This window comes from Fukomys damarensis, unplaced genomic scaffold (assembly GCF_012274545.1).
Source record: "Fukomys damarensis isolate Sample0158 unplaced genomic scaffold, DMR_v1.0_HiC HiC_scaffold_13, whole genome shotgun sequence".
NCBI classification, from domain to species: Eukaryota; Metazoa; Chordata; class Mammalia; order Rodentia; family Bathyergidae; genus Fukomys; species Fukomys damarensis.
Genome location: NW_022900925.1, coordinates 22,565,710 through 22,591,220, shown reverse-complemented (window position 1 = coordinate 22,591,220; position 25,511 = coordinate 22,565,710). Strand labels below are relative to the sequence as shown.

Genomic DNA, 25,511 nt, shown 5'->3' with positions numbered 1-25,511 from the left:
TTTTCTTCCAGAAAGCCACTCTGGACTCTGGAAATATGGCAGAGCACATTGATGCCGCCGCCCAGTTTCTGTTCTGGTGGGGAAAGTAACAAGTAAGTGGATAATACCAGCTAGCACCAAGAGGTGTACATAAGATTACAAAGTAACCTTGAAGCTGAGCATTGGGGAGAATGTCCAGGCAGCAGGAACAGCCAACTCAGATGGTTTCAGGGGGTAAATAGTCTATGCAAGATGATGTTGGCCCACTGTCAGGGTAGTGGAGATGGAGGTAGGAGTCTGTGAGCTTCAGTTTAGGAAAGGTGTTGAACCCACCTGAGTTGTGGATGCAGAGATAGTCCAAGACAGGGTAGGCACTCTCAGTATTTGGAGGGTAAAGAACCAGCAAAGGAGATTTGAGGTAGGAAAGCCAAGGGCGCAGAGTTCCAGAAGCTAAGAGATGGTTAGACAGGAGGGATAAAGATAGAGAACTATCAGATCCAGCTGTTAGGAATTCTTGGTAATCTTGATGAGAAGAGATTAAATGGAGCAGTTTGAGCTAGATTGAAGAAAGTTGGATAGTGAAAGTGAATTAGGAGTTAAGGAACTAGAGTCAAATATTTGAAGAAATTTTGATGAAAGGCAGAGAAAATAGGCTTTACTGGAGGGCAAATGTCAGGTCAAAATGGTTTCTTTTGGGGCCAGGGATTTAGCTCAGTGGTGTTGCCATGTGCCTCCCAAGCACAAGGTCCTGGGTTTAATCCCTGGTACCAAAAAAAGTTGCTTTCTTTCTTTCTTTTTTGACAAATTACAACTATTCTACTAGATGCTTTAAAAATCGAAATCCCATATAAACTTATCATTAGAGAAGTACACAAATTGTTAGTATACAATTTATGAATTTTCACAAAGTAAACGTTGCTGTGTGAATAATCTACTTCTCCATTCCAGTTTTGTTGTACACTTAGGGTGTTTCCAGCTTAGGGCTAATAATAACAGTGCTCCCATGAATATTCTTTTTTTTTTTTTTTTTGGTATCAGGGATCGAACTAGGTAGGGTCCTTGCGCTTGAGAGGCAGGTGGCGGAACCACTGAGCCACATCCCTGGACCTCATGAATATTCTTTTATGTTTCTTTGGGTCGATATATTTCTGTTGGGATTACACCTGGAATGGAATTGCAAAGACAGAAATAAATGTATTTGTACATATACATATATCTAGATATATTTCCAAATTGGTTGTACTAATTTATACTTTCACCAGCAATGTAGAGTTCCAGTAGTTCTACAACCTTACCAGTACATTTGCTAGATTTTCTTTTCCATTTTAGCTCTTCCAGTAGGTGTTTGTAATTTGTATTTGCCTTATGACAAGGGAAAGTTTTAAACCTGGGAGATTGAGGGGTATGCCTGTAGCTGACAGGAAAGTTCCAGTAGAAAAGGAGTTAGAGATAGAGGGGGAGTGGCTGCAGGGTAGACAGACTGATACTTTGATAAAATCGGGATTATTTCTCTTGTGGCCTATGGAACATAGGCTTCAGGATTTGAGTGACGTGAGTTCAGATCTTGGCACTGCTACCCTCTGGCTCTGACCTTTAGCAAGTTACTTCTCTGAAACTTGTTTTTTTTCACTTAAATATGAAAACTAACCTACCTTTTCAGAATCACATCAGATAACACTAGGTAAAGTGCCTAGTTCAGTGCCTGACAAATAAGAACCATTCTTCCAAGTAGAGAATGACTGTTTGCTCAAAATATGTGGGTAGTTATCAGTTTTTCAGGGAGGCTTAGGTAAGTCATATTGATAGGCCTTTCATAGCATTTCCTTTCAAAGCTTTGCATTTGTACTTTAATTGCATTTTTTTGTTTTTTTGGTACCGGAGATTGAACTCTGGTCCTTACGCTTGCAAAGCAGGCCACCAAACCACTGAGCTAAATCCCCGTCCCTTTAATTGCTTTTAAAGGATACTATACAAGATGAAGCTAAACCCATTCTGTATTAAAGATCCATAACATAGGATACTTTTCTTCATGCACTTACAGCATAGATGCTTTTAACCATTCCAGGAATACATCAGTGACAATAGATATGCTGTCCTTAGCAAACAAGATGACTTTGTAAGGCTTGTCATCCAGACTTGTCAAAAGGTTTTGGGGCATTTTAATTAGGTATTTGAAGGGGTTTCTGTAAAATCTTATGCAGTGTGCCCTATAAGTGTATTAATCCCAGGATGTAGCTGTCTTTGCATCCATGGAAAGTGTGTTGTTGTACAACCATTTTGATGCACAGAGCAGTTAATTAAAAGCAGGATAGATTGGATAAGAACCTTGGGATTTTATTGCCTTCATTTTGGGTGGTTTTGTAGTTACATTGTAAACCACTTCAACCCTTTATTTCTCCCTCCTGTTCTTGGGAAAGCCCATGGCAACCTCTGATCCACTTTAAATTGTTTGCCTTGTGAACAAGTGGTGATGTGTTTTATACCAGTTCAGGGGAGGCTGATTCAGGAGGATCATTGTAAGTCCAAGGCCAGCTTGAGTTGCATAATGAGCTCGAGGCTATTCTGAGATATGTGAGACCCTGTCTCAAAAAAAAAAAAGGAAGCTGGAATTTAATGGGGACAACTCGCATTATCTATTCTCTTCCCCTGTGATTCTGTGCAGCCCAGAGGGAATAGGTTATTTTACCCTGTTGTCAACACTGTAATTTTCCTGTTTAGCTGACAAACCTCACTAGCCATTCTTGCCTGTTCCTGCAGGGAGCTTCTACCCAGAATAGTACGTTCTTGCCCAGCATCTTCTGCCTTTCCCTGCCCTGCGCAAGTGCAGTAGGAGAGCAGGCAGACTGGTGTTTTTTATTTTGTTTTTTGTTTTGGTACTGGGGATTGAACTCAGGACCTTGTGCTTGAAAGGTAGGTGTGGTGCCACTAAGCTAAATCCCTGGCCCAAGGCAGACTGTTTTTGAGGATTGTCACCAGGTCTGTCTGTTCAGAAGAGAGTGAGGAGAGTTTGGGAAGGAATTTTCAAGCCCTCAGTGAAGATGTGATACGAATTTCCTTTTTAAGCTCCAAAAGAGGTTTCCAAGTCAGAGAGTGAGGTTTTTTTTTTAAGTGTACTGTTTACCACACACCATGATTGGTTCTACTTTCAGTTCTTTAGCAACATAATCAGATGCCATATGTGCATCTATCTATTAAAGGCTGAAGGATGAGAAGAAAAAGGGTTTAGCTTGCGTGGCATTGTTAACATTACAATCTCTTCCCCCCTGAAATTATCCTGAGTACAGTTGTCATTTAGGCTTAAAGCTTACCAGTTTGACAGGAAAATACTTTTTTTGGTTTTTTGCTGTGCTGTGGATTAAACCCAGGGCCTCAAGCATGCTAGTGCCTTATCGTTGCAGTTAATCAGTGGTCCTGGGAGAGCTCTTTCAGCTGATCACATTAGTAAATGTTTCTTTCCTGGTATTTAAATATCTGTCAAAAAAGAGTAAAAATCTAGTCTGATTTCAGCGAACTCTTTCTGTTAGACTGAACGCATTCTGTTAGGGCTGAGGTATTTTGGCACTGAGACTCTTTCCACCTGCCTCCTTACCTGCTCAGTGACCACCTTCACCACATGGATGAACCCAGAGTAAGACTTCATCCTCCAGCAGAAGATGGGGCCTATGAGATCACGGGATGATGGATTTCAAGTCTTCTGTCAGGGCCAAATTTTCCTTTTTAGCACAGCCAGATACTTGAATAGCCTAATGACCTCTCACCTGGAAGTCAGAGGGAGGAAGATAGTATGCAGGGAGTTGGACTCTTTTGGCTCCCAGCAGAGGAACTTTTCTAGAACCTGTATCAGGATCTCAGAGTGGAATTATATAGTGCCTTTCTGGACCCCCCAGCCTCCTCGAACAAGGATCTTGTCCATTGCTTTTGGTATCCCCACTGTGTCAGGATTGACCTGGTGGTGAAATGGTTAATGAATATGCTCTTTAATTCCAAACCAGTTTGACAAGATACAAAAAAAAAAAAAAAAAAAAAAAACCAACAAAAACAAAAACCACACAAAACCGGCAGCTGATGCTGTCTCTGCCCGTGCTATCTTGGAGCAGATAGAACACAGGATGGGATGTTTCCAACATAGAGATAACAACTACAGAGTATAACATCTTTTCAATACCAAGTCACCTTAAAGTATCCATACATCTGCCTTGATTGCTTCTTGGATCCCAACCACAAATATTTGTTCTGACCCTTATATGTGATAGATGTGCCAGACCTCTCTTCCAATGCCCTGTAAAGCTTCCTGCTTCTTTGTTCTGTAAGACTCAAAGTCTCACTTCCACTCCACGGAGCGTGAACAGCCGAATAGGCCTCCATGATGTTGGGTCCTATAGCCCAACGAGGCTCCGGAGCGCGACGGAGGAACGAGAAACCCAGGAAGGAACACACCAGGCTAGATGGTAAATAGACCTTTATTACTCTGGCCAGACGGCACTCTCAGAACCAAGTAGCTCAGAGAGGCACCAGCTCAGGGGCTGAGGTCCTTTTTATAGGGGAGTAGAAAGGGGGGTTAACATTTTAGGCTTGCAGGCAGGGGACAAAGGTCTGCTGACTTGAGCTGGTGGTCAGCAGTCACGTACTCAGCAGTCACATTGATGATTAACAGATATTTATAGGATGGTTCAAAGGCCACAAGACATTCAGGATGAGCAAACAGTAATTAACTTGGGGTCTCTGTGTATTTCATAGTATAGAACCACTAACTTATACATTAATTTGGATCCGGACTTCAAACATACAAGATTGCCTTACATTCCTAAGCCAGGGTTAGAACAAAGGTTGGGGCTATGGCTATAATGGGAGGGGGTTAGAGCACTGTCTCCCTAGGCCCTTTGTCATTTAGCATGGGCTTGTAATTTAGGTCTTACAGTTCAGTACTGATGGTCTCTTGCTTACCATCAGTCCACCTCTTCTGCCCAGGTAAATAAGTCTGTGCCCCATTGCTTTTACTAGCCTACGCTGGTGGTTTCATCTCTCTGCACCGTTTGTTACACAGTGCTTACCACACAGCTTGGTAAAGCACATACATAAAGCCTTCCAGTTTTTCCTGCTGCATATGCTTTACCAAGTGGGTATACCCATTTTGTGGCAGAGTCCTTACCTTCCAGGAAAAATTTACATTGTGCATATTCCTTGTGTGGAAGTTCTTGTGGCTAAATCTAATGACTCTCCACCCTTTCCATTTCATTCTTTCATCTTACTGTTGTGGCTAATGCTGTAAACTTCTCTTTGGTTTCATCTGCCTTCTTTTCCACTCCACTCTCTGGTAAAAGGGTAACCTTTCTCTGGCCTGGAGGAGGTCACTTCCTAGTCCAGTCACTTCATCATTTCTAGCCTTTATTTCCTCATTAACTGCCAACTTCCCTTTTGTACACTCTGTCTTCTGGGGTTTCCTATTCAGTCTGTGAATGTATCTACATTTATCTCCCTGGATCCTCTTCAGCTACTGCCTTTTTTTGTTCACAGACAAGTTTCTTGGAAGAATATTCTTGGAGTCTTACGAATTATTCCTTCTTATCTGCTTTCCAATCTATAGGATATCAGTCAGCTTCTTTAAAACTGTTCAGGCAAAGAGCACCCTGGCACTTTGCTAAAGCTAAGTCCACTGGGCATTTTGCATTCCCTGTTGTATGTAGTCTTTTAATTTCCTTGGAAACTCAACCATTCCTGCAGTTTCTCCTCCTGTGAGCATCCTTCTTCCTCTGCTCTGCTGGTTGGCTTTCCTCTCGCTTCTCAAGGTCTCAAGGAACTTTATTTCTGACCCAGACCACTCTGGCTTTATGCACTTCTAGTAGGCCCTTCAGCACAGACTTGTACATGGTCCTGTGTCTGCACCAGCATAAACCCTGGGTATTTACTCAGCTCACCATCTTAACCTGCCCCTCTCCTGCACATACACATATACACCCCCATACACGTGTGTATGCACTGCCTCTTGAAGACTTTATCTCATATTAGTCCACCAGTTATCTTTTGTGTAATTGAGACCCTTGGATTTGTCTTGGGCCCCCTTTTAGCTCTATCTTTTCCTACCTCATTGGCGAACGTTTTAGAGCTCTCAGCGATAACAGCCCACTGCTTACTACCACCTTTTAGGCTCTTATCCTTTTCTCTTGCTTCTGCTACTGTCGCAGATTTCTGCTCCAACTCTCCTCTTGATCTGCCTTTCACTGTGCTTACTGCTGTAAGTGCACTCTAACATGCAAATAAAATCATAAAACTTCACTGCCTAAAATGCCTCAGTGAGTCATATTACTAAATGCCTCGGCGTGTCCAGATTCCTTACTCTGGAATACAAGGTTTTTCCATGGCTCCTTGTTTACTTGTGTACCTTCATCTACTGCAGCCTTCCGCTACCCCTGACCAGCTGGGCACTTTGTAGTTTCGTTTCTTTTTTTTTTTTTCTTTTGAAGCATTGAGGATTGAAATCAGGGCCTCACATACTAGGTAAGTACTCTACCACTGAGCTATTTAGCCCTTTTTACTTTTTGTTTTGAGAGTCTTGCTAAGTTGCCTAGACTGGCCTCAAATTTTCTATTCTCCTGCCTTAGCCTCCCAAATGCAAGTGTGTGCCACCACACCTAGCATCATTTTGTAGTTTTTCTGATGCCCTGGTACATGTCATTTGTCCTTTTCATAAGATTTCCATTCCAGGGCTGGAGATTTTTAGCTCAGTGGTGCCACCACCTGCCTCTTGAAGCGCCAGGTCATGAGTTCTATCCCTGGTACCAACACAATAAATTAAAAAAAAAAAAAAAAGTCGCTGTGGTAAATGTCCATCTACTTTCACATCAAGCCCTGGCACTTTGAGAAGTCTTTTCTAGTCATGCCTCTGCCCCTACAGAGCTGATCATTTCCATTTTTGCAATCTACTTGACACCCCACCCTATACACTGTACAAACCTCTGCTAAAGGTTGGATTTGCCCTGGGCCCCAGGAAGTCAGAGAAAAATGTTTTGATGTGCAAGAACTTGAATATATGTGGTTAGTTGAGATTTAAATGTTGACCATTCTGAAATTCCAGTTTTGAGTGTTACATTTCCAGTTCTTTTACTAGACATGGGTCTGGGTAACAAACCTACTCACCTTGCACTGGAAAGACTTCATTAAGGCTATATGCATGTGTGAATGAGTATTGATTTTAACAAGTTAATGAAGCACCTCTTGGAGGAGACAAACCCAGAAAACCAAGTGGTAACCAGGTGAAATCTCCAGGTTTAACTTCTATCTTTGCTTTCCTAGAGAAGAGGCATTGTTACAATACAGACAGCAACAGCTATTGTTTAAAAGTGCCTCACAGCCTGCAGAATGTCCAGAGAACCATGAAATACAGAAAGGGTATGACTTGTTAGAGGTTGCTAACACTGCACATAAACAGTGAGTGGGACTGATTCCAGACCCACTGCTCTTTTTATCATTACACACTGTCCCAGATGTGTTTATCAGTATGGAGTTTAAAGAATTACAAATTCCTTTTTCTTCTGTTGTCCTCATTCTCTTGCCACAAAGAACTCATTTACTTTATCACACACATACATTGTGTGAAGAACTCTTTGTTTCATTTTCCATGTGAACTGCTTATTTCAAACAAGGTAGCCCAGATCCCTGAGTTCAGGGAATTTAAGAGCCTTCACAAAAGTAATACTGAGTCAGAGAAAAATGTTTCTGATGTTCAAGAAGTTGAACAAGGGTGTGGTTAGTTGAGATTTAAATACTGCATATGATTCATTAATTCTGTAGCCCTTGTTGAGCCATCTCTAATGAGGCGATGAAAGACTGTCACATTTTCTTTTCTCCTAAGAATCACAGGCAAGTGGGAGAGACAGATATTAATCAGAAATGCCTACAGAAGAGAATGAATTATGTTACAGGTGCATGAGAGGCCATTTTGTTGGAAAGTTCAAAAGGCTTCGGTTTATAACCTGTGTGACCCAGAAAGTTACTTGTTCTGACTGGGCTCTATTCTTTTCTACTATAAAATGACCCGCACTGAGCTGGTCTCTTAGTTCCTTACAGCTTACCATTGTCTTTGAACTATGAAAGTGCTTTTGTTAAAACAGTGAGTCAGGAACTAGAGCAGAAAGCACCATTCTTTTGTGTGAACCAATTATTGAACAACACTAAATGTTTCATTTCAAGCTCAGAATATCCATGTTGACTGCCTTAGTCTGCAGTGGAAAACAAGCTCATACATCCCAGCAGTGCTTGGCATTTTAGTGGCCCTCTTTACCACCTTTAGGTTGTCGTGACAGTTGAGTGACTGAAACCTTTTTGTTTTGTGATTATAAAAATCATCAGCCTCCAATAGTTGTATTTGTATGTGTAAAATGGGAATAATAATCAAGAACTTCTTTTTTTTGTTTGTTTTTTGTTTTTTTGTTTTTTGGTACTGGGGATTGGGTGTTTGCGCTTGCTTGCAAGGCAGGCCACCAAACTGCTGAGCTAAATCTCCGGCAAGAACTTCTTAATAAACCCTCTGAGGCACTGACTGATGCAGCAAGGAAGCAAAGTTCGTTGAGCATCTGCTAACATGTGTGTTGCTAGGGTACAGTACAAATGGGAATCACCCTGCCCTCGAGGGACTTAAAGCTTGGAGATAGAAAGGAGATTATCTGTGTAAGAAACTATTATAAGTGCTGTCATAGAAGTTTGTCTAAGATTAGGGTACAAATACAGTTCTGGGGTACAAAAATTGGTTCTGCTGGCTGGTGGGAGGGGAAATCAAGAGACAACCTTAGCTTTGAAGTTAGAAGATCTACATTTTTAGAATCTTATTGAATTCTCTCTATTAGAGCTCTCTATATTACCTATATATTTGATATTTTTGAATCTTGGTTCCCTTATCTATCTATATTAATTGTTTTGAGAGGGCCTTGCTGTGTTGCTCAGGGTGGTCTTGAATTCCTGGGCTCAAGCAGTCCTTCCGCCTCAGCCTCCAGAATAGCTGGATGACAAGTGTGTGCTACACACTTGGCTTTGCCTCTTCTATAAGAAGGAACTGATATATATCTTTCACATAGTACTAGTGTGGAATTGTGTGTGTGCATATGCATAAGTGTGTATGTATGATAAAGTTCTGTCTGTGGCCTATGCACAAGGCTGTATTCCTGAATAAAGTGGGTTTTAAGCTAGTTGTAAAAAAAAAAACAACACACATTTATGTGAAGAATCAGCAGCTTTACAAAACTATTGTACTAAATTGCCAACCCACCTGTCCCAGGCAAATCAAGTGTCTATACTTACCTCTTAGATGGAACAGCAACTATAGCGCTGGAGGAGGCAGCAAGAAATCCATGAAAACGTGTCCTCTTCTTAGCTTGGGAGGTGTGGACTGAGTATCCTTGCTCATCTGTGCCCCTGAGAATGGAAACTGCAGGATTCGGGTGCATTTTGACCTTTCCCTCCTTCCTCTCCTGTACCAGATTTTATCATGTGGGCAACCTGCTGCAACTGGTTCTGCCTGGATGGACAGCCTGAGGAGGTCCCACCACCCCAGGGAGCCAGGGCACAGGCCTATTCCAACCCAGGGTACAGCTCCTTCCCTTCCCCAACAGGCTCGGAACCCAGCTGCAGGGCCTGTGGGGCCCACTTCGCAAGCACATCCCGGAAGGTGAGTCTGCTCTCTCAGCCAGCTGTGCCCCATAGCCTTGGCCCTTAGGCCAGCCTGTGGAACATACTGAGAATACTTGCCACTTGGCCTTTCCCTGTGTAGTGCTGGCCCCCCAGTCCTGTGCCTTTCACAGAAATCTCATGACCAACTATTCCAATGAAAGCAAACCATCTCATCATAGATCTGGAACATTAGACCTGAATTCAGACCTCAGATTTGCCAGTTACTAGTTGTATAACTGAACCTTTCTTGAGATTCAGGTTCCCCATCAGTTAAGTGGGGGTGACAGTAGTAGCCATATACTAGTTTGAGAATAAAAAGAGATAAACTAGGAAGGACACCCAGCACAGTGCTTGGACAGAACAGATACCAGTGCTGTTTCCTCCATTAACCACTATTCAAAAACTACTGACTGTTCCTTGGGAAACTGAGGCAGGAGGATTGCAAGTTTAGCCCTACCTGGGCAACTTAGCAACTTAGCAAGACCTGTCTCAAATTTAAAAATAAAAATAAAAAGGGGGCTGAGAATGTAGCTCAGTGCTAAGGCACTGGGTTCATTCCCCAGAACCCCAGTACCACAAAAGAAAAGAAGAGACCCTGACTGCAGATTAACCTATACTTATTATCAAGATGCCTCAGGTACATCAAGATCTTAGCAGACAAAGCTGGAGCCTACACCGGATTTCATTTGAAGTCTTTGGGGGCCATGCTTTCCTGATCAGCATGCAGGAAATAGAATCATTGGCTGGGTGATGGTGTGGGTGCAGCTCTCCCACTGCCAGAGCCAAGAGGCAGAACGGGAGTTTTGCAGCCAGAATGATAAGATATGAGATAAAGATGGTAATAATGAGAAATTGAAAAGAAGTAATACTTCTAAAACCATCTGCTATATGTAAGGAACTGTTTTAAGACTTAGATTTTTAAGTTTTTAATTTTTTTTTTAGGTTTTAAAAAAATTTAGGTATTTTTTTCCCTCATTCATTCATTTATTTATTGGTTGGTCGGTTGGTTGGTTGGTTTATCTATTACTTACTGGCTTTTTGTGACAGGGTCTTGCTATGTAGTCCATGCTGGTCCTGAACTCACTAGGTAGCTCAGGCTGGTCTTGAACTTGAGGTGATCTTCCTGCCTCGGCCTCCTGAGTGCTAGGATTACAGGTGTGTGCCACCACCCTTGGCTTGGTACATTTTTTTCATTTAATCCTCATGCTCATAATAAACAGGTTTTAGAATCCACCAGACCCCATTTTCCATATGATAAACAGAGGCTTAAAATTTTAAAAGAAAACTGTACATGTCAAGTTCTTGAAAAACACCATAAGATACATCAAAGTACTGTACTTATTCTTTTTCCTCTGCTTTCGTGCACCCTAAGATCACATAGCTGTTAAATGACAGAGCTGGGATCCAAACCTTGGACCTGAACTCTGATGCTACCTCCCAGGAAATATTTGGCTTATCAAATTGAACATTACAGGTGACAGGCCCACGTGCCTAGGTCCATGGCAATGACTACAATTAGCAGTGTGTTTTCTACTAATTGGAAATAGTTTCTGAATATCTTGTGTGTGTCAGGCATTGCCTGGGCTTGGGAAAAGATGGAGGAGGCCATCTTTGCTGACTGCAGAGCTTGTGGTTGAATAGGAAGGTTGCAATGCACAGCACACAGACCAGAGAAAAGTCACCACGGCAAGAAGAGCTTTATGGGAGGAGATGTTCCAATTTAGATGATGAAAGATAGTTACTGGCACAGTATTTTCTTGCTATAAATGTACAAATTAATTTTGTGTAATTCACAGTGAATTTTGTGAATATTAAAGATGTTTTCTTTTAAAAGAATTTTTCATTGGTAATTTCACGCTTATGTGGACCAGCATTCTTATCATAAGGATTTGATATTTAACAACCAGAGGCTTTTACCATCCTTTTTTTTTTAGACAGGGTCTCACTATGCAGTTCAGGCTGGCCTTGAACTCATTATGGAGCTCAGGCAGGTCTGGAACTCACAGTGATCCTCCTGCTGTAGCCTCCCGAGTGCTGGGATTACAGTTCTACACCACCACGCCCAGCTAGCCAGAGGCTTTCAAAATGTCTTTTCTAAAAGTAGTTGAATTGAAATGATTACATGGATCTGACTATCTTTTTTTCCCACAATTATGGTCTATATTTCCTGTGCACTCTTTGGGTGCAAAGCATAGATTATATTAAGAACTTAGAATATTCATGTCCCCTGCATTCCCCAAGTTTCCAGGGAATGAAGTGATAGGCTAGAGAGAAGTGGTAGGCTATCATTTTTCTACAAGCCTGCCTGTAGTATAGCAGTGGCCCTGGCAATTTTGGGGTGAATTTTGGCACTCATCTTGTTTAATTGAGCCCGTCTGAAGGGGGAGCAGTTGTAGCTGGGAAAACAGCAGGGGTATTCAAATCTCTAAGAGTGGTTCTTCAGTACTGGGAAAAGCTGAGAGATGAGGCAGAGGGAAAAGAGCATAAAAGGCGTTTCTGTTACCTTTTGGTGTCCACCTTATACTAACATTTATGTACATTATTTCACATGATAACTTCTAGAGGTTCTTAGACTGGTAATGTGAGAAAGTGGGCCTGTGCAGTACCGGGGCACATAAGTGAGAAAGGGATGGGAAAGGAAGGGCTCATTGTCAAAGCAGAGAAAGCAAAGCACCCCATGTGTGCCTGCCTGAGGTGCCACTGCCAGCTCTGATGCTGGTAGCTGGAGTATACTCTGGGTATTTCTGCAGGCACACTGCCTCTCCTGTTTCATCTTTCATGCTATCTTGTTATTTGGCTAGTTTGAACCATTTGCTAGAATTTATATACACATTTCCTTTGCTCATTCTGCCCATATTAGTTGATAACTCTTTTTTTCCTTTCCCTTGCTTTCTCCTGCCACTGCACACTGAGATTTTAACCCAGAGCACTGTCCTATTCTTTTAGGGTGTATTTTAGATGCTGGCTGACTTCAGAGTCCCTAATGGGCAGAGGGTAACAGAAGCTGAGTTGCTGTTTTTGCATTCTGATCTTGCATCCAATATGCCATGCACATTTGCAGAATGAATAGAAAGTTGTTTCGATCTGGCTGATGGCGCAATGCAAGCTTTATAATTGTTTAGAGCTAGGTCTTGTCAAATGGCATTGACTTAAGTAATGCTCCATGCCAGCACCATAGCTTTACAACTTTGAAGCCTCTTTGTTTCACTATCAGCCATCCTAGACACATTTCATCTCCCCATAGGAAGATTTTAGATCTGAATGAACATGTTAGCCCAAAACATCCATTTTTCACCTGCATGGTTACTGATCCTAGAACTGTTACCGTGATAATGAAGTCTTGTGTCCTTTCTGTCAGTCTCTGCAGTTTATGGCATGGTTATAACTGTGTGGAGAATAAAGGAGCTTGTGTGTGTCCCTTTGCAGTGCCTTCTAAATCTTAATGGCCAAAACTGTATTGTAAACCGTAGGTCCTTTTTTTTCCCTTTGCTATACAAACGACACTTGAACAGATACTAACTGTAACTGTCTTAAATGTGCAGACTTTTACGTCAGCCACACACAAGCATTTCCTGTGCCCTTGACTTTGAGAATCTTTGTCTCTTGGGCATTCTTTTGTAGCTTGAACAGAGCTCTGTATTTACAAAGAGGGAGCAGAAATGTGTGGGTTAATTCTTAAGTCACATGGGATAAAAAGTTTTTAACTTTTTTAGAGGATCACTGAGGGTGCCCTCAAAGACTATCCCAGGGAGTTATCTCAGGAATTATCTCTTTTGTGAGGGTGACCCGTGTCCTTGGCAGGATCAGACCTCAGCCAGATGGTCCTGTGCTCGTGCAGCCTGCGGTGTGAGTGGTCATGGGTTTGCTTCCTGTGGGTTGAGCAAGACTTAGTGAACTGCCTGTGGCTGTGGGAGTAGCTGCTGCCAGGCAGTGTCAGCTTGTCTGTCAGTCATGCTCATTGCCTGCCTCAGACACCTGTGCTTTCACAGAGAGCAATGTAATGTCCAGGGTCTCTGGTAGGGTCTAAATATTTATCATGGAAGTGACCTTATGCCCCACATACTTCCTACTACTCTGAGTGGCCTTGCTGAGAAAGGCAACCCAGATCCAGCCTCTGTGGAAGGCACTGGTTTGGCTGTTTGGAGGTGGAAAGAGAAGCTCTGGACTTAGTACTGCTGGCAGCTGGGATGGGGCTGAGTGAGGCAGCATGGACAGGTGTGGGGAGATCATGAGCACTGGAGTGTGTCTCAGCTCTGCCTTTACTGTCTGACCTTGAATACAATACTTGATCTCCCCAGTCTTCAGTTGCTTTGTGACTCATGAAGACCACTCCTTTGGAGGGTGCTTTTTAAGAATTAAATGACAAGTTACTGTAGGTAGCACATAGTACCACCTCAATATAAATTGATACTAACAGCCACTACCGCCATAACATAACCTTCATAGTTTGCTTTCTTTCCTCAGCAATAAAGCAGAAAGAATGACAGAGTAGGATTTGAATTCTGACTCATCACTAGCCAGTATTTCTTAGCAATAATGATTAAAACTGCTAACACACAGTGAGGGCATTTCTTAATCTGTACAACAGCCCTATGAGGTAAGTATTGCTATCATTACCCCTCTACTCTTTTACCAATGTGAAAACTTAGCACCAAAGAGGCTGTTATATACCCAAGGTGACATCACAAGAATTGGTAGAGGGGGACTTAAAAATTCAGAGCTTTTTAAATTCTAAAGCTGCTAGTATTAATTTACAGCTACATGAACAGACAGATACATACAGAAGGTCTGCTGCCTCTGAGTGGTTTTTAATTGGAGATCTGAAAGGTAGCTTGCACTCTTGGATTCAAGAGACAGCTTAGTGAAGAGAGTGACAAGAGCTGGTCCTGGCAGGCACAGTGGCCCCCAATTTCCCACTCCATTGTCTGTCTTGGTCTCTTGAGCTGACATGCTTTACTTTGCCTCTTGCTCTAAGCAGCAAACCTGTTTGGATTGTAAGAAACATTTCTGCATGACCTGTTCAAGCCAAGAGGCGAATGGGCCTGGCCTCTGCCTTCTCTGCCAACGGTTCAGAGCCACAGCCTTTCAGCGGGAAGAGCTCATGAAGATGAAAGTGAAGGACTTGAGGGACTACCTCAGTCTCCATGACATCTCTACCGAAATGTGCCGGGAGAAAGAAGAGCTGGTGTTCTTGGTGCTTGGTCAGCAACCTATGATCTCTGAGGAGGACAGGACTCGTGTCCCCACCTTGTCCCCAGACTTCCCTGAGCAGCAAGCCTTCCTGACTCAGCTGTACACTGGCACAGTACCTCCTACCTCACCCAGCCTCCCTTCTTCACCTGCACAAGCCACCTCTGTTTTCCCACCCCAGGCTCAGGAAAATCAGCAGGTATGACCATGTGCAGTCCCTGCACATCCATGCCAGTGGAGAGCTCATGTTCCTGTCCCACCTGTACTATGGCAGTGGGGTATGAGGTGAGGTCCTTTGATTTGAAGCCTTCCTGCCTCTGAATGTAGGCAGTGATGATATCTGGACACCAGGCTCGTGTTTTGGCTTTCTTCAGAGGTGATACACATGGGACCATATTTTTGTAGGGTTTTTAATTTATTTTATTTTATTTTATTTTTTGGTACCAGGGATCGAACTTGGGTCCTTGCACTTATGAGGCTGGCGACGGAACCACTGAGCTAAATCTCTGGCCCCGGGTTTGTTTTTAATCGTACATATCTTGGTTAGACATTTTTAAAAAATACATTATTCTAGAAATATTTTGAGGAAACTCACCATTAACTTTCCAAATTTAGTTTTGTTTCCCTCCAATTTACCTTTTAGTCTTCCTTAGCAGGATTAGGAATTTAATTCCTTGGTAACCATCACCAGGGACATTAAACAAAAGGACCCTGAGGAGGGAAGAGAGAGTGGGAAAAGACAGGATCCTGCTGTTCTCTTGGCCACTGTGGGAGTGGCAGTGGCTGGAATGTTGTTGTTCTGTAGGGAGCTTTATTGTCATCCCAATGGGACCTGGAAGTGGTCGCCAAGAGCAGCACATTGACCAAATCATGACAGAAATGAGTACTTCACTGTTTTCTCACAAACCCCTGGGGAAGCTAAAGTAAACACGTGACAACTCTTGGCCCCAAGTGAGGTCAACCTTAGTGTTAGGAGTGATGGTGGCACATGGATCTACATAGATGCCTTAGTGACCTTGCTGTTTACATGATCCATGCAATAGTGGGGGGCATCAGGACCTAGAACAATGGTGGCAAACCTTTAAGAGACTTGAGTGCCTAAACTGCAAACCAAAACCCACTTATTTATCACAAAGTGCCAACACTGCAATTAAACCTGAATACTGAGTTTTTAGCTCAGAAAAGATAACTGTTATCCGATGCTTGGCTTGCATTCCTGCAGAGAAGGCTCTGTGTGCCAGCCCCGTACTGACTGCTAGGTCACCTTGGGCAAACTTTAAGCCTATAGCAATGAAATGGGCTTAGTAATCCTGAGCACTTTTTATCTTGCTAGGACAGAGGGAGACTAGAATAGCATACTGTCATGTCTCCAGAGCTTTGAGAACTTTCAGGACTACAGTGCTCATATTGTTGGTTCCCACACAAGATGTGATGACTGCTATTATGATCACCTCCTTTGCCAGGACTGGGCCCCCTGATTCCGCTCTTGACGGGCACTGAGGCATAAAGGCCAGCATGAGAACATAATTTAACTAAAGTAAAATCACTTCTCTCCTTAGTTGGCTGGAGCATGTTTTTCTCCCTGCCTGGACCATAACCCTTTCCTAAGCTCTGGCTCTTGGTCTGCTGGACAGGTCTTGCCTCCTGCTATGTTTTCGTCCTGTGACTTGGTTTTTGGAGCATTCCTGTTTATGGGGAACCAGAAGAGGAACTTGAATTATTTTTCCCTAAGGGAACCTTCAAGTGGATTTTTCAACAAAAGACTGTAAGCTTTTTGTTTAGTTTTTTTGAGACATGGACCTACCACTGTGTAGTTCAGGCTGCCCTTGAACTCACTGTATAGCCCAGCGTGGCCTCAAGTGCACAGTGGTCCTTCTGCCCTGGCCCTGAGTGTTGGGATTACAGGCATGCACCACCATGCTTGGCAAGATTGTAAGCTTCTTGTCATTAACTAAAAACTTTCAGATTATACCTATGGGTCACACTGTTCTGAGATTTTCAGAGGACCTTATAGTCAACTTACTTCCCCTGTTCTGGTGAGATCTGTTTTGCAAGCAGGAAAAACAGACATGGAGAAGTTTGCTAACTTGTATAAAGCTGTCATTAAGTCCACAAATGAGCTGCACCTAGAATACAAGTCTCATAATACTTGCTTCTCCAGGATTCCATCCTTTACCCTTAGGGCCCTAGCCATAGTTAATAGGATAGGAAACATGTAATACACAAAATAGTAAATGAATATGTTGTGGATTTTGACTTAGCTAGTGGAAAACTGGAAAGACAAGAGCATATTTTGTACCATAAGGCCTGGTTTCTCTTTCTAGGGAACAAAAAGTTATCCACTTAGGAGAAAACGAGTCTCTGAAAGACTCCAAAATAACACCAAGGCAACACTGTCTAGGAGGATCCAGTGGGCTGTAAAGCTGGAGAAAGCTAGAGGTGTTGATGAAGACATTGCTTTGGACACATCCCCATAGTATGCATGTTCTTATCATTACTTGGCATTTTGTTGGTGATAATATTTCTGTTTTTCATTTCCCTTGTAGTTGTTTGCTGTTGCCCTGCCCTTTGAGGCTGGGTTTTTTTTATTTTGTCCAAGCTGGTTTTGAACTTGCCATGTTCTGTCCTCAGTCTGAGTAGCCGAAATAATGGATGTGGGCCACTATTCCCAGCTGTTGGCCTGTATTGATGAGCATTTGAGGCCAGTGGAGAGTTTGATTTCCTAGGTAGTCCCTTTATGGCACTCTCTGGGTCTAGTGGAAAGGCCTGTGGGCACACACCTTACCTTTTCTTGCCTGGAGGCAGGAGAGGTTAAAGAGGATCTAGTTAGGGGTTTGTGGTATAAGTGGTGACAGAAAACAGTCAGGCTGCTCTTTGGTAAAACCTCCTAAAGGAGAACTCAAGAGAGTCCTTTTGAAAAGCTAGCATTCTGAGCAGATGAAATTCTTCACGCTTAGGCATGTGTCTTCTACAGTCTTAAGCTGATAGATTCTTAGATGAATGAAAGCAGTATTTGAGCAGGTTTTGAAACATATCCAGCTCATGGTGGGCCTAGCTGGTTGGAGTAATCACCAGCAGTAACAAACCTGGGAAGGGAGATGAGGGTCTAGAAACTGTCTCCTCAGAATCACTGAGGGAAACCAGGGAGATTCAGCACAAAGGAGAAAGGCATGGCATGAGCCATGTGGAAAAATTACTACATGCTCATCTGAGGGACAGAACCAGGGGCAAACCAGGGTTAAAGTTACAGAGAGGACTATTTTTGGAACTGTGTCAAGAGAGAGAACGGTAGAGAGAGGAGCAGCCATGGGAAGGATACCATGACTGTCCTTTCTCTCGGAGGGGTCAAGCTGAGAATAAACTGATGGTGAGTAGTGGTCAGTACATCGCTGTGATATGCAGAATTATTGCACTTTTGGAGGGCAGCTGTATGTCCACTGGAATCTGTTGTATTGTTTCTCTGTTTGACAGAGTTGGTGTTAAGAGACTAGGGTTTGTGATGCTCTCGTGGGAGACTTGATTTCTGGGAAAATGAGGATACATTTTGCACATTGTGTGAGCTGGAAGGAAGCCCATGCTGTGCAAACTTCTAGGACACTTCTGTGGATGTGATGGCACTGTTTTCTTCCCACAGGCCAATGGCCGTGTGTCTCATGACCAAGAGGAGGAGCCCGTCTACATGGAGAGCACAGCCAGAGCACCTGCTGAGGATGAGACACAGGTAGAGCCTCTGCTTGGGGCCGCGCCTTTGTTTCCCTGGTGTTCTCAGGATCCTTTCAGCAGACTTGAGTAGAGAAAAGATAATCAGTTTGTGATGAAAGTTCTCCTGAAATTCTGTTCTCAGGGGAGTTTGGTGCTGTTGGTGTGTGAGGATACAGTGAAAACTGGGGAGCCTTATGACCCATTTATGTTCCCAGTCTCTTGGTTTTCTAAGAGCTGCTAAAGAGCAGGCTCTGGATGTTGCTGTGAAAATCTTGTTCTTTTCTCCTGCTTCTAGCATACAGTGGCCATTGTTAGGAAAAGGAGGTCAGGTAATGAGAGGTTCAGGGCTCAGCTAGGCAGAGGCCAGTGCAGAGAGCACAGCCATCAGGGCATGGAGCTGTGGTGGAGGCTGTGTAGAGGGCTGCCTGCCAGGGAGGTCTGGGCAGCACAACTCTCCCAGGGGAGGGAGAAAGAAAGCCCTATGTTAAGTGATTTCATGTACTGCCACATTTAATCATCCACCCTAACACTGGGAATTGAATCTAGAGCTTTGCAAATGGTAGGTAAGTGCTCTTCCACTGAGCTACATCATCAACCCTTTTCTCTTTTTGGGGGTGGTGGTGGGGGAAGGTTGCGGGATGGGATAGGGTCTTGCTTAGTTGTCATCTTCTTGCCTCAGCCTCCTAGGGAGCTGGGATTATGGCATGTGCCACTGCACCTGGTCCACATTTAATGTTTGATGTGTGATAGGACTGCTATTTTGCCTTTATTGGAGGCCAACAGCTTTAGAGAGATCAGCAACTTGCCAGGGTATTATTTAGCATTTAGTCAGTAGAGAGAACAGTATTCAGAATTAGGGTGATGGTACTCAAACACACCACTGTGCCTGAGCACAGAACTGTGGGCCAGAAAAAGATGTAGTCTGTTTTCCAATGTAAAGCACAATTTCAGGTATTTTTCTGTTCTACTCTTCTTGAGGTCAGTCACCAAAGTGCAGTGTGATGAGTGCTCTGGGCTCTTTAGAGAGAAAGCTTAGAGGAAAGGAAAGGAAGTAAGAGGTGAGCTCCTTCATTCTCATCTTTGCAATTGCAGTCCACTGACTCAGAGGATAGCTTTGTCCCAGGCCGGAGGGCCTCACTGTCTGACCTGACCCACCTGGAGGACATTGAAGGCCTAACAGTGCGGCAGCTAAAAGAGATCCTGGCTCGCAACTTCGTCAACTACAAGGGCTGCTGTGAGAAGTGGGAGTTGATGGAGAGGGTGACACGGCTGTATAAGGATCAGAAAGGACTCCAGCATCTAGGTGAGGGGTTATTTGGCTTTCACAGAACTATGGAGTGTTTGCTGCTTTCCAAAAACATGATGGCATCAATGTGATTTAAGTCCAATGCATTTAGCTATGGAGAAGGTCAATTTACACATTAGGACCATCTAATAATAGCTGTCACTCATGGTTAAGTGCTAATACTGGGTATGGCATTGTATTTAATCCTTAGAGCTATCTATCTATGCTGTAGGCACTGTTAGCATCATCGCCCTTTTACTGTGGAGCCCAGATATGAACTGAGGATTTTCTGGTCTAAGTCCATGGCCTTTCCTACCATATGCTACCTGGCCAACATTTAATTCTAAGAGATTATTAAGAAAGTCTTAGCACACATGGTAGGAGGATATCTGTTCTGTCTACACTTGGGCTTTTCCTTTCACTCACCTCCATTTTACATGGTATCATTTTCAGGAGATGTATACCCCTCTTCTGCCCAACATCTGCGTCTGTGGTTAAGTGAGTTTGGGAACAGATACTTTATTCTGTGCCATTACTGATTCATATATAGATATATAGATATCTCAAATACAGAAGAGAAGTCCTGCAGAAGAGAAATGTGTTTGGCTGTTTGAACTTGACATTTCCTGAAATTACTTCACCACAGAGCCTTCACCTTTCTTCCCTTCCCACCTTCTTTAGTTCCTGCCAAACATTATTTGATTCCTTGCATAACAGTGGGTGACAAAGGTTTCAAGCTCTCTTCTTTTTTTTTTTTTTTTTTTTTTTTTTTTTTTTTTGTTGTTTGTTTTTTGAGCCAGGGTCTCACTATGTAGTTGAGGCTGACCTGGAACTCACTATGTAGCCCAGGCTGGTCTCGAACTCACAGCGATCCTCCTGCCTCAGCCTCCCAAGTGCTGGGATTACAGGTGTGAGCCACCATGCCCGGCTCAAACTCTCTTCTGATAATTTGAACAGCTCATTTCAGAGTCCAGCTACTTACCTGGTCATAGACCGAGCTTCTGATGTGGAGTCTGTCTTCCTTTATGGCACTGTTTCAAGTGTCTCCCAGGGAAGTAGATTTATGGTTTTTTTTATTGTTTTTTTTTGGTACTGGAGATCGAACTCTGGTCAGTGCGCTTTTGAGGCAGGCAGCAGAACCACTGAGCTAAATCCCTGGCCCATCCCAGGGAAGTAGAACATTGATTGCACATGGGAACTTTATCCAGAATCACTGGCTGACTAAATAAAACAGCCACATTCTTCATTCTTTCTTGACTTTAATGCTGGCTTCAAAGACAACAAAAAAGGATATTGTGCATGTATAGTGTCCTTCTGGGCAGGTTTGTTCATGCAGATGAGTGGAATACCTTTTTTCATGAGTAGCGCACATGCAACACTAAGAGCTCCATGTGAGTTCTCCATATGTATAATGAGGGCAAGTGACCAGCCAGACTTTTGGCAAGCTGGGAAGGGGGTGTGGGTGTGTGGGAGGGGAATTCAGAAATGATGCCAAGGTGGTAGGAGACACTTTGTGCCATCACACATTACCTATTTAGCCATCTTTCTCTTTCCTTTCCAGTACTTGGTGCCGAAGAACAAGACGGTACGTAGTTGTTCTATGGGAACAGGCTTAGGCTTTCAGCATTGTCTTTTTCTTCCTTTACCCCCTGATCCATTAACAGCTGAAGAACCAAGTTTCTCAGCTTCTTTAGAAACACTCTCCCCACCCTGTCCCCTGTGAAGGAAACAGAGTCGCAGTTGGGCAAGTCACATAAAGTTGCCTCATCCATAGTGAAAGTAATAGGAATACTCCAGTTTCATGACCATTCAGTGGGTTAATACATGCAAAGGTCTTAGACCTGCCTGGCACATGGTACAGGATAGGCATTCAGTAAATGTGAGCTGGTACTATTCCCTTGGGCAGTGTTTATTATCTGACATTATCAGACAAAGAATTCCTACCATGTGTGACCCAAGTTTTGTGAATTCAGAGATGAGTGTCTGCCCTCAGATCACATAGCAAATGTTAAGTATATGATTATAGAAATTGAGTATGTTGAATTGAGGAGCTCTCTTAAGTCTGTGGGGTTAAGTAGGCAAACCAAAGTTATAAACCAGTGTGATAAGCAGGGTGTGTGTGTGGGAGGATAGGAGCAAAATTCTGAGGGTTGCACAGAAGAGGGGGCAGTAAGCTCTGACAAGTTTTTCCTGTCTCCTCAGAGGAAGCCCAGGAGTATTTTGTGGGATGGTACAGGGGGCCTCCATCATTCAGTTAAATTGTGGTGTTTTTATAGATAAGCCTCCTGATTCTTAATGAACTATTATAGCTCTGTATCTAAGCTTTGCTGAACCTGTTTATTATTTCTGCATGTCTGCCTCAGGGGATAAGGAGTCCCTACCACTCATTTACTGTGTTAGCCTCAGTTGTTTCAAAATTATTTAAGCTTTAAGGACTTTGTCTTAGTTTTCATGTTTTGGGATATATTTGATGCACAAATCCTGTATTCCTGAAGTCTGTAGCCCTCTGACAGGAGGTATGAATCCAACAAGCAACTGGAGTAGCTTGTTAAGGGAGTTTTCTTGGAGGAGATTGGTTTAAGGAAAGTGTGTGGTTTGGGGACTTGTTCAGTGGACCCATTCTCCTACCTTCACCTTACTCCTATCCCTTACACTAAGACAATCTCACACCCACTTTGCCTCTTTTCTGCCCTATTTGAACAGGGGGAGCAATGCCATCTGGCGTAGAGGAGAACCTGTGTAAGATCTGCATGGACTCACCCATTGACTGTGTTCTGCTGGAGTGTGGGCACATGGTAACCTGTACGAAGTGTGGCAAGCGCATGAATGAATGTCCCATCTGCCGGCAGTATGTGATTCGAGCTGTGCACGTCTTCCGATCCTGAGGACTCGCACCGGCTTCTTCAGTGCCTTAGAGATATAGCCCAGGGTATCTGGGTTCAGGGTTGGTCAAGTTGCAGAGGCAAGCTAACTAAATAAATTTTGCAGTGCTCCCAAGACCAGGGCAAGCAAGGATGCTCTGTCATCCTTGGGCATGCCTGTCTGGTACAGGGTGCCCCTCTTGGCTGACAGAGTGGCTGAGGCCAGTAGGAACTGCTACAGATGACATGGGTGAGTGCCTATTTTAGTGATCTTGGGAGTAATGATAGTAACTGATGAACAGACTTTCCAGAACATGGACCATGTCTTCCTTCCTCTGAAAGCCTAAAAACATTTTTACTCTTCTGTATCCCACTCATCCCCTGGAAATGCCTGCCTTTACTTCACCAATCAGAAGTCCTGCTAGAAATGGTTTCTTCTCCTCTGTACATCTGGATTTAAATTTCTGGTTTCTCTAGCTGTGTTTTAATTTATCTTTAAAGTTTCTTGCTATATTGCCTAAAATTCATGTTTCTTTGGACCAAAAATGTTACTTTATCAGACCAAATGTGCTCCTTAGGACAGAATTTGGAACAGTGAACAAATTTTCTCTGGTGAGAAATGAAACACAAATATTGTTTTGAGTTGCTTCCTTAAGTGTTGGGATTGGAAACTGTCAGACTCCTGACCTGACCCTGGAAACCAACAAAGCATCTGGTTTCCAAACTGCTAAGAAGTTCCAGAATATGTATGCAAAGGATGTGCATGGATCATCTCTGTTGCTTTTTTTTTTTTTTTTTTTTTTTTTTTTTTTTGAGGCTTGACTTTGCACCATCCTTTACTTCAAATTTTAAGAGTGAAGTATGGGGTAGAGGCAGTGGTCTTCTGCTTAACTTTGACTTGTTATTTTTCTAACTGGCAGGTGTGTTAAACATTTTAATGAGTGCTTCCCTTTTCCAACAAGGTTTTTTAATCTTGGTCTCATTAAAGGCATGGAGACTAGGTAAGAGGTCTTACTCTTCTCGAACTTCTCATGAAGTTCAGTACAGAGGTGTAAGACAGAGTAGCTAAGAGGTACTGGAAAATACTAAGGCTGAATTCTGCTGCACTTTCATTTCTTTCTCAGTCCACTGACTTGGGGGCAAGATGAAAGGTTAAAGATCTTTTGGCCCTTTATAAAGGACTAGGTAATAAGTATTGATGCTTTTTGAGCCTTCTTCAGGATCTTTATACCACTGGAGAAGCTATAGGGCTTGATACAGAAGCTGAGCAAAGCACAAAACACATGTCGTCAGAAGAGCTGTGTCTATTACTAATGATGAACTATGCTTACCACCCCTTCCCTGTCCCCCTATACAGACTGTGCAGCTGAGGTCTAGATTAGAAGGACCAACTGACTGCAAAGCCAACGGAAACTTCTAGCAAGACCTATTATATTGGTACATACTTGTGCTTTCCCTCTATCAAACACTAACACCTCTTGGGGGAATTAATTTCATAAAGTAGTTGTCAGTGGAACACTGTCATAAAGTAGTTGTCAGTGGAACACTGGGCCACTTACCTGGACATTGTACTAAGTCCAGATGATCTCATTCTGGGTGCCTTTGTAGGAATTGGGGAAGCAGACATTTTCCAATGAAGACTTGCCTTTCACCTTTCTGCTAGACAATAAGTACTGTAGTTTCTGATGCCTACTAGTTTTCAAAGGCTCACTGGATCAGCTGCTCCTCAATTCCACTGTGAAACAGGTCTGTGTATATGCATTTTAGTTAAGATCTAGCAGTAACTTCAAGGCAGAAGCTAAGCTGGCTTTCCCCCACCTCACAACTTGCTTTCTCTGCTGAAGCCTTACCTCCCCTACCTCCAACTTCTTCCTAGACAGGAACTGAAAAAATACTGGAGCTGGTTAGTAAACTCAGCAGGAATTAGAATTGATGTCATTTACTCATTTTGAAAGAATTTGCCTATCTTTTGGTGGTTTCCATTTGGGAAAAAAGGTGTCAAACAACCCCGATTTTTTGTTATCTTTATTATACCAAATAAAAATTGGCAGTTTCAAGATCCCATTCCAGTTAATATCTAACCCCGGCAGAAAACCTGTTTTATTCTTGAATTCTTTTTGTCCCTCATGAATTCTTGGTCTTAATTATCATGGAAACATCTAATGCTTTTGATTAGCTTTTGCTGTGATTGTTCTGAGATTTCAGTTGAGACTTGTTTTAAAAGAACTTGCACAGCTGACTGCTTCATATGTTAGAATAGTTGGGTCCAAACTAATAAGTTGTACAGGAATTAGTGCTCAATATATATTGTACAAATTTGTTGAAATCTCCTGGATGTCAATGTGTTATTTCAAGTGGCTTATATTAAGATTCTGATTTGGGTGTGGAAGCAAACCCAAATATGTATTTTTTTGTTACAGAGCTCTGCTTTATAATTTTGTAATAAAGTTTCAATATAGATGCCTGGTCTGAGGATGCCAGAAGGTCTGATGATTTACTGACAAAAGAACCGATACAACATAGGCAAATCCCAGGCCAGGTACACATAGGTGTGTTCTTGTGATTCCATTATTTCTGGAGATGCTTGGATCTGTGCCCTTGGTGAAGATATCCCGGCTCGTTGTTGTTGTGACTTGTCCAAAATCTCTATAAAGTAGTAGGTGTGAACAGTCTTGTAGAGAAGGGAGCTGGTAGAAAAGGGACATATCCCAAGATGGATGGGAAGAAGCACCAGGTGAGTTCAGATATTTACAATGACCTAGTAGAAGAGCCAGGGATTTAGCTCAGTGGTTCTGCCACCTGCCTTGCAAGCACAACCCTTCATGATCTAGACA

General features: G+C 42.9%; 1 protein-coding gene across 8 annotated transcripts in view; it reads left to right on the top strand.

Moving 5' to 3' along the window:
* Rffl (ring finger and FYVE like domain containing E3 ubiquitin protein ligase) overlaps positions 1 to 25,309 on the top strand; it is a 79,221-nt gene extending 53,912 nt beyond the window's left edge. For 5 of the 8 annotated variants that reach the window (XM_033762906.1, XM_033762904.1, XM_033762902.1 and 2 more), the window contains 6 exons: positions 9,450 to 9,637; positions 14,615 to 15,028; positions 18,464 to 18,550; positions 19,624 to 19,834; positions 21,378 to 21,401; positions 22,520 to 25,309. In XM_033762906.1, coding sequence (XP_033618797.1) covers positions 9,458 to 9,637; positions 14,615 to 15,028; positions 18,464 to 18,550; positions 19,624 to 19,834; positions 21,378 to 21,401; positions 22,520 to 22,701 — 1,098 coding nt within the window. In that variant the 5' untranslated portion in view covers positions 9,450 to 9,457 and the 3' untranslated portion in view covers positions 22,702 to 25,309. The remainder of the gene's footprint in view (positions 1 to 9,449; positions 9,638 to 14,614; positions 15,029 to 18,463; positions 18,551 to 19,623; positions 19,835 to 21,377; positions 21,402 to 22,519) is intronic. The other 3 variants (XM_010641363.3, XM_033762905.1, XM_010641368.3) reach the window with 3 other exon arrangements.
* The last annotated feature ends 202 nt before the right edge of the window (positions 25,310 to 25,511 follow it).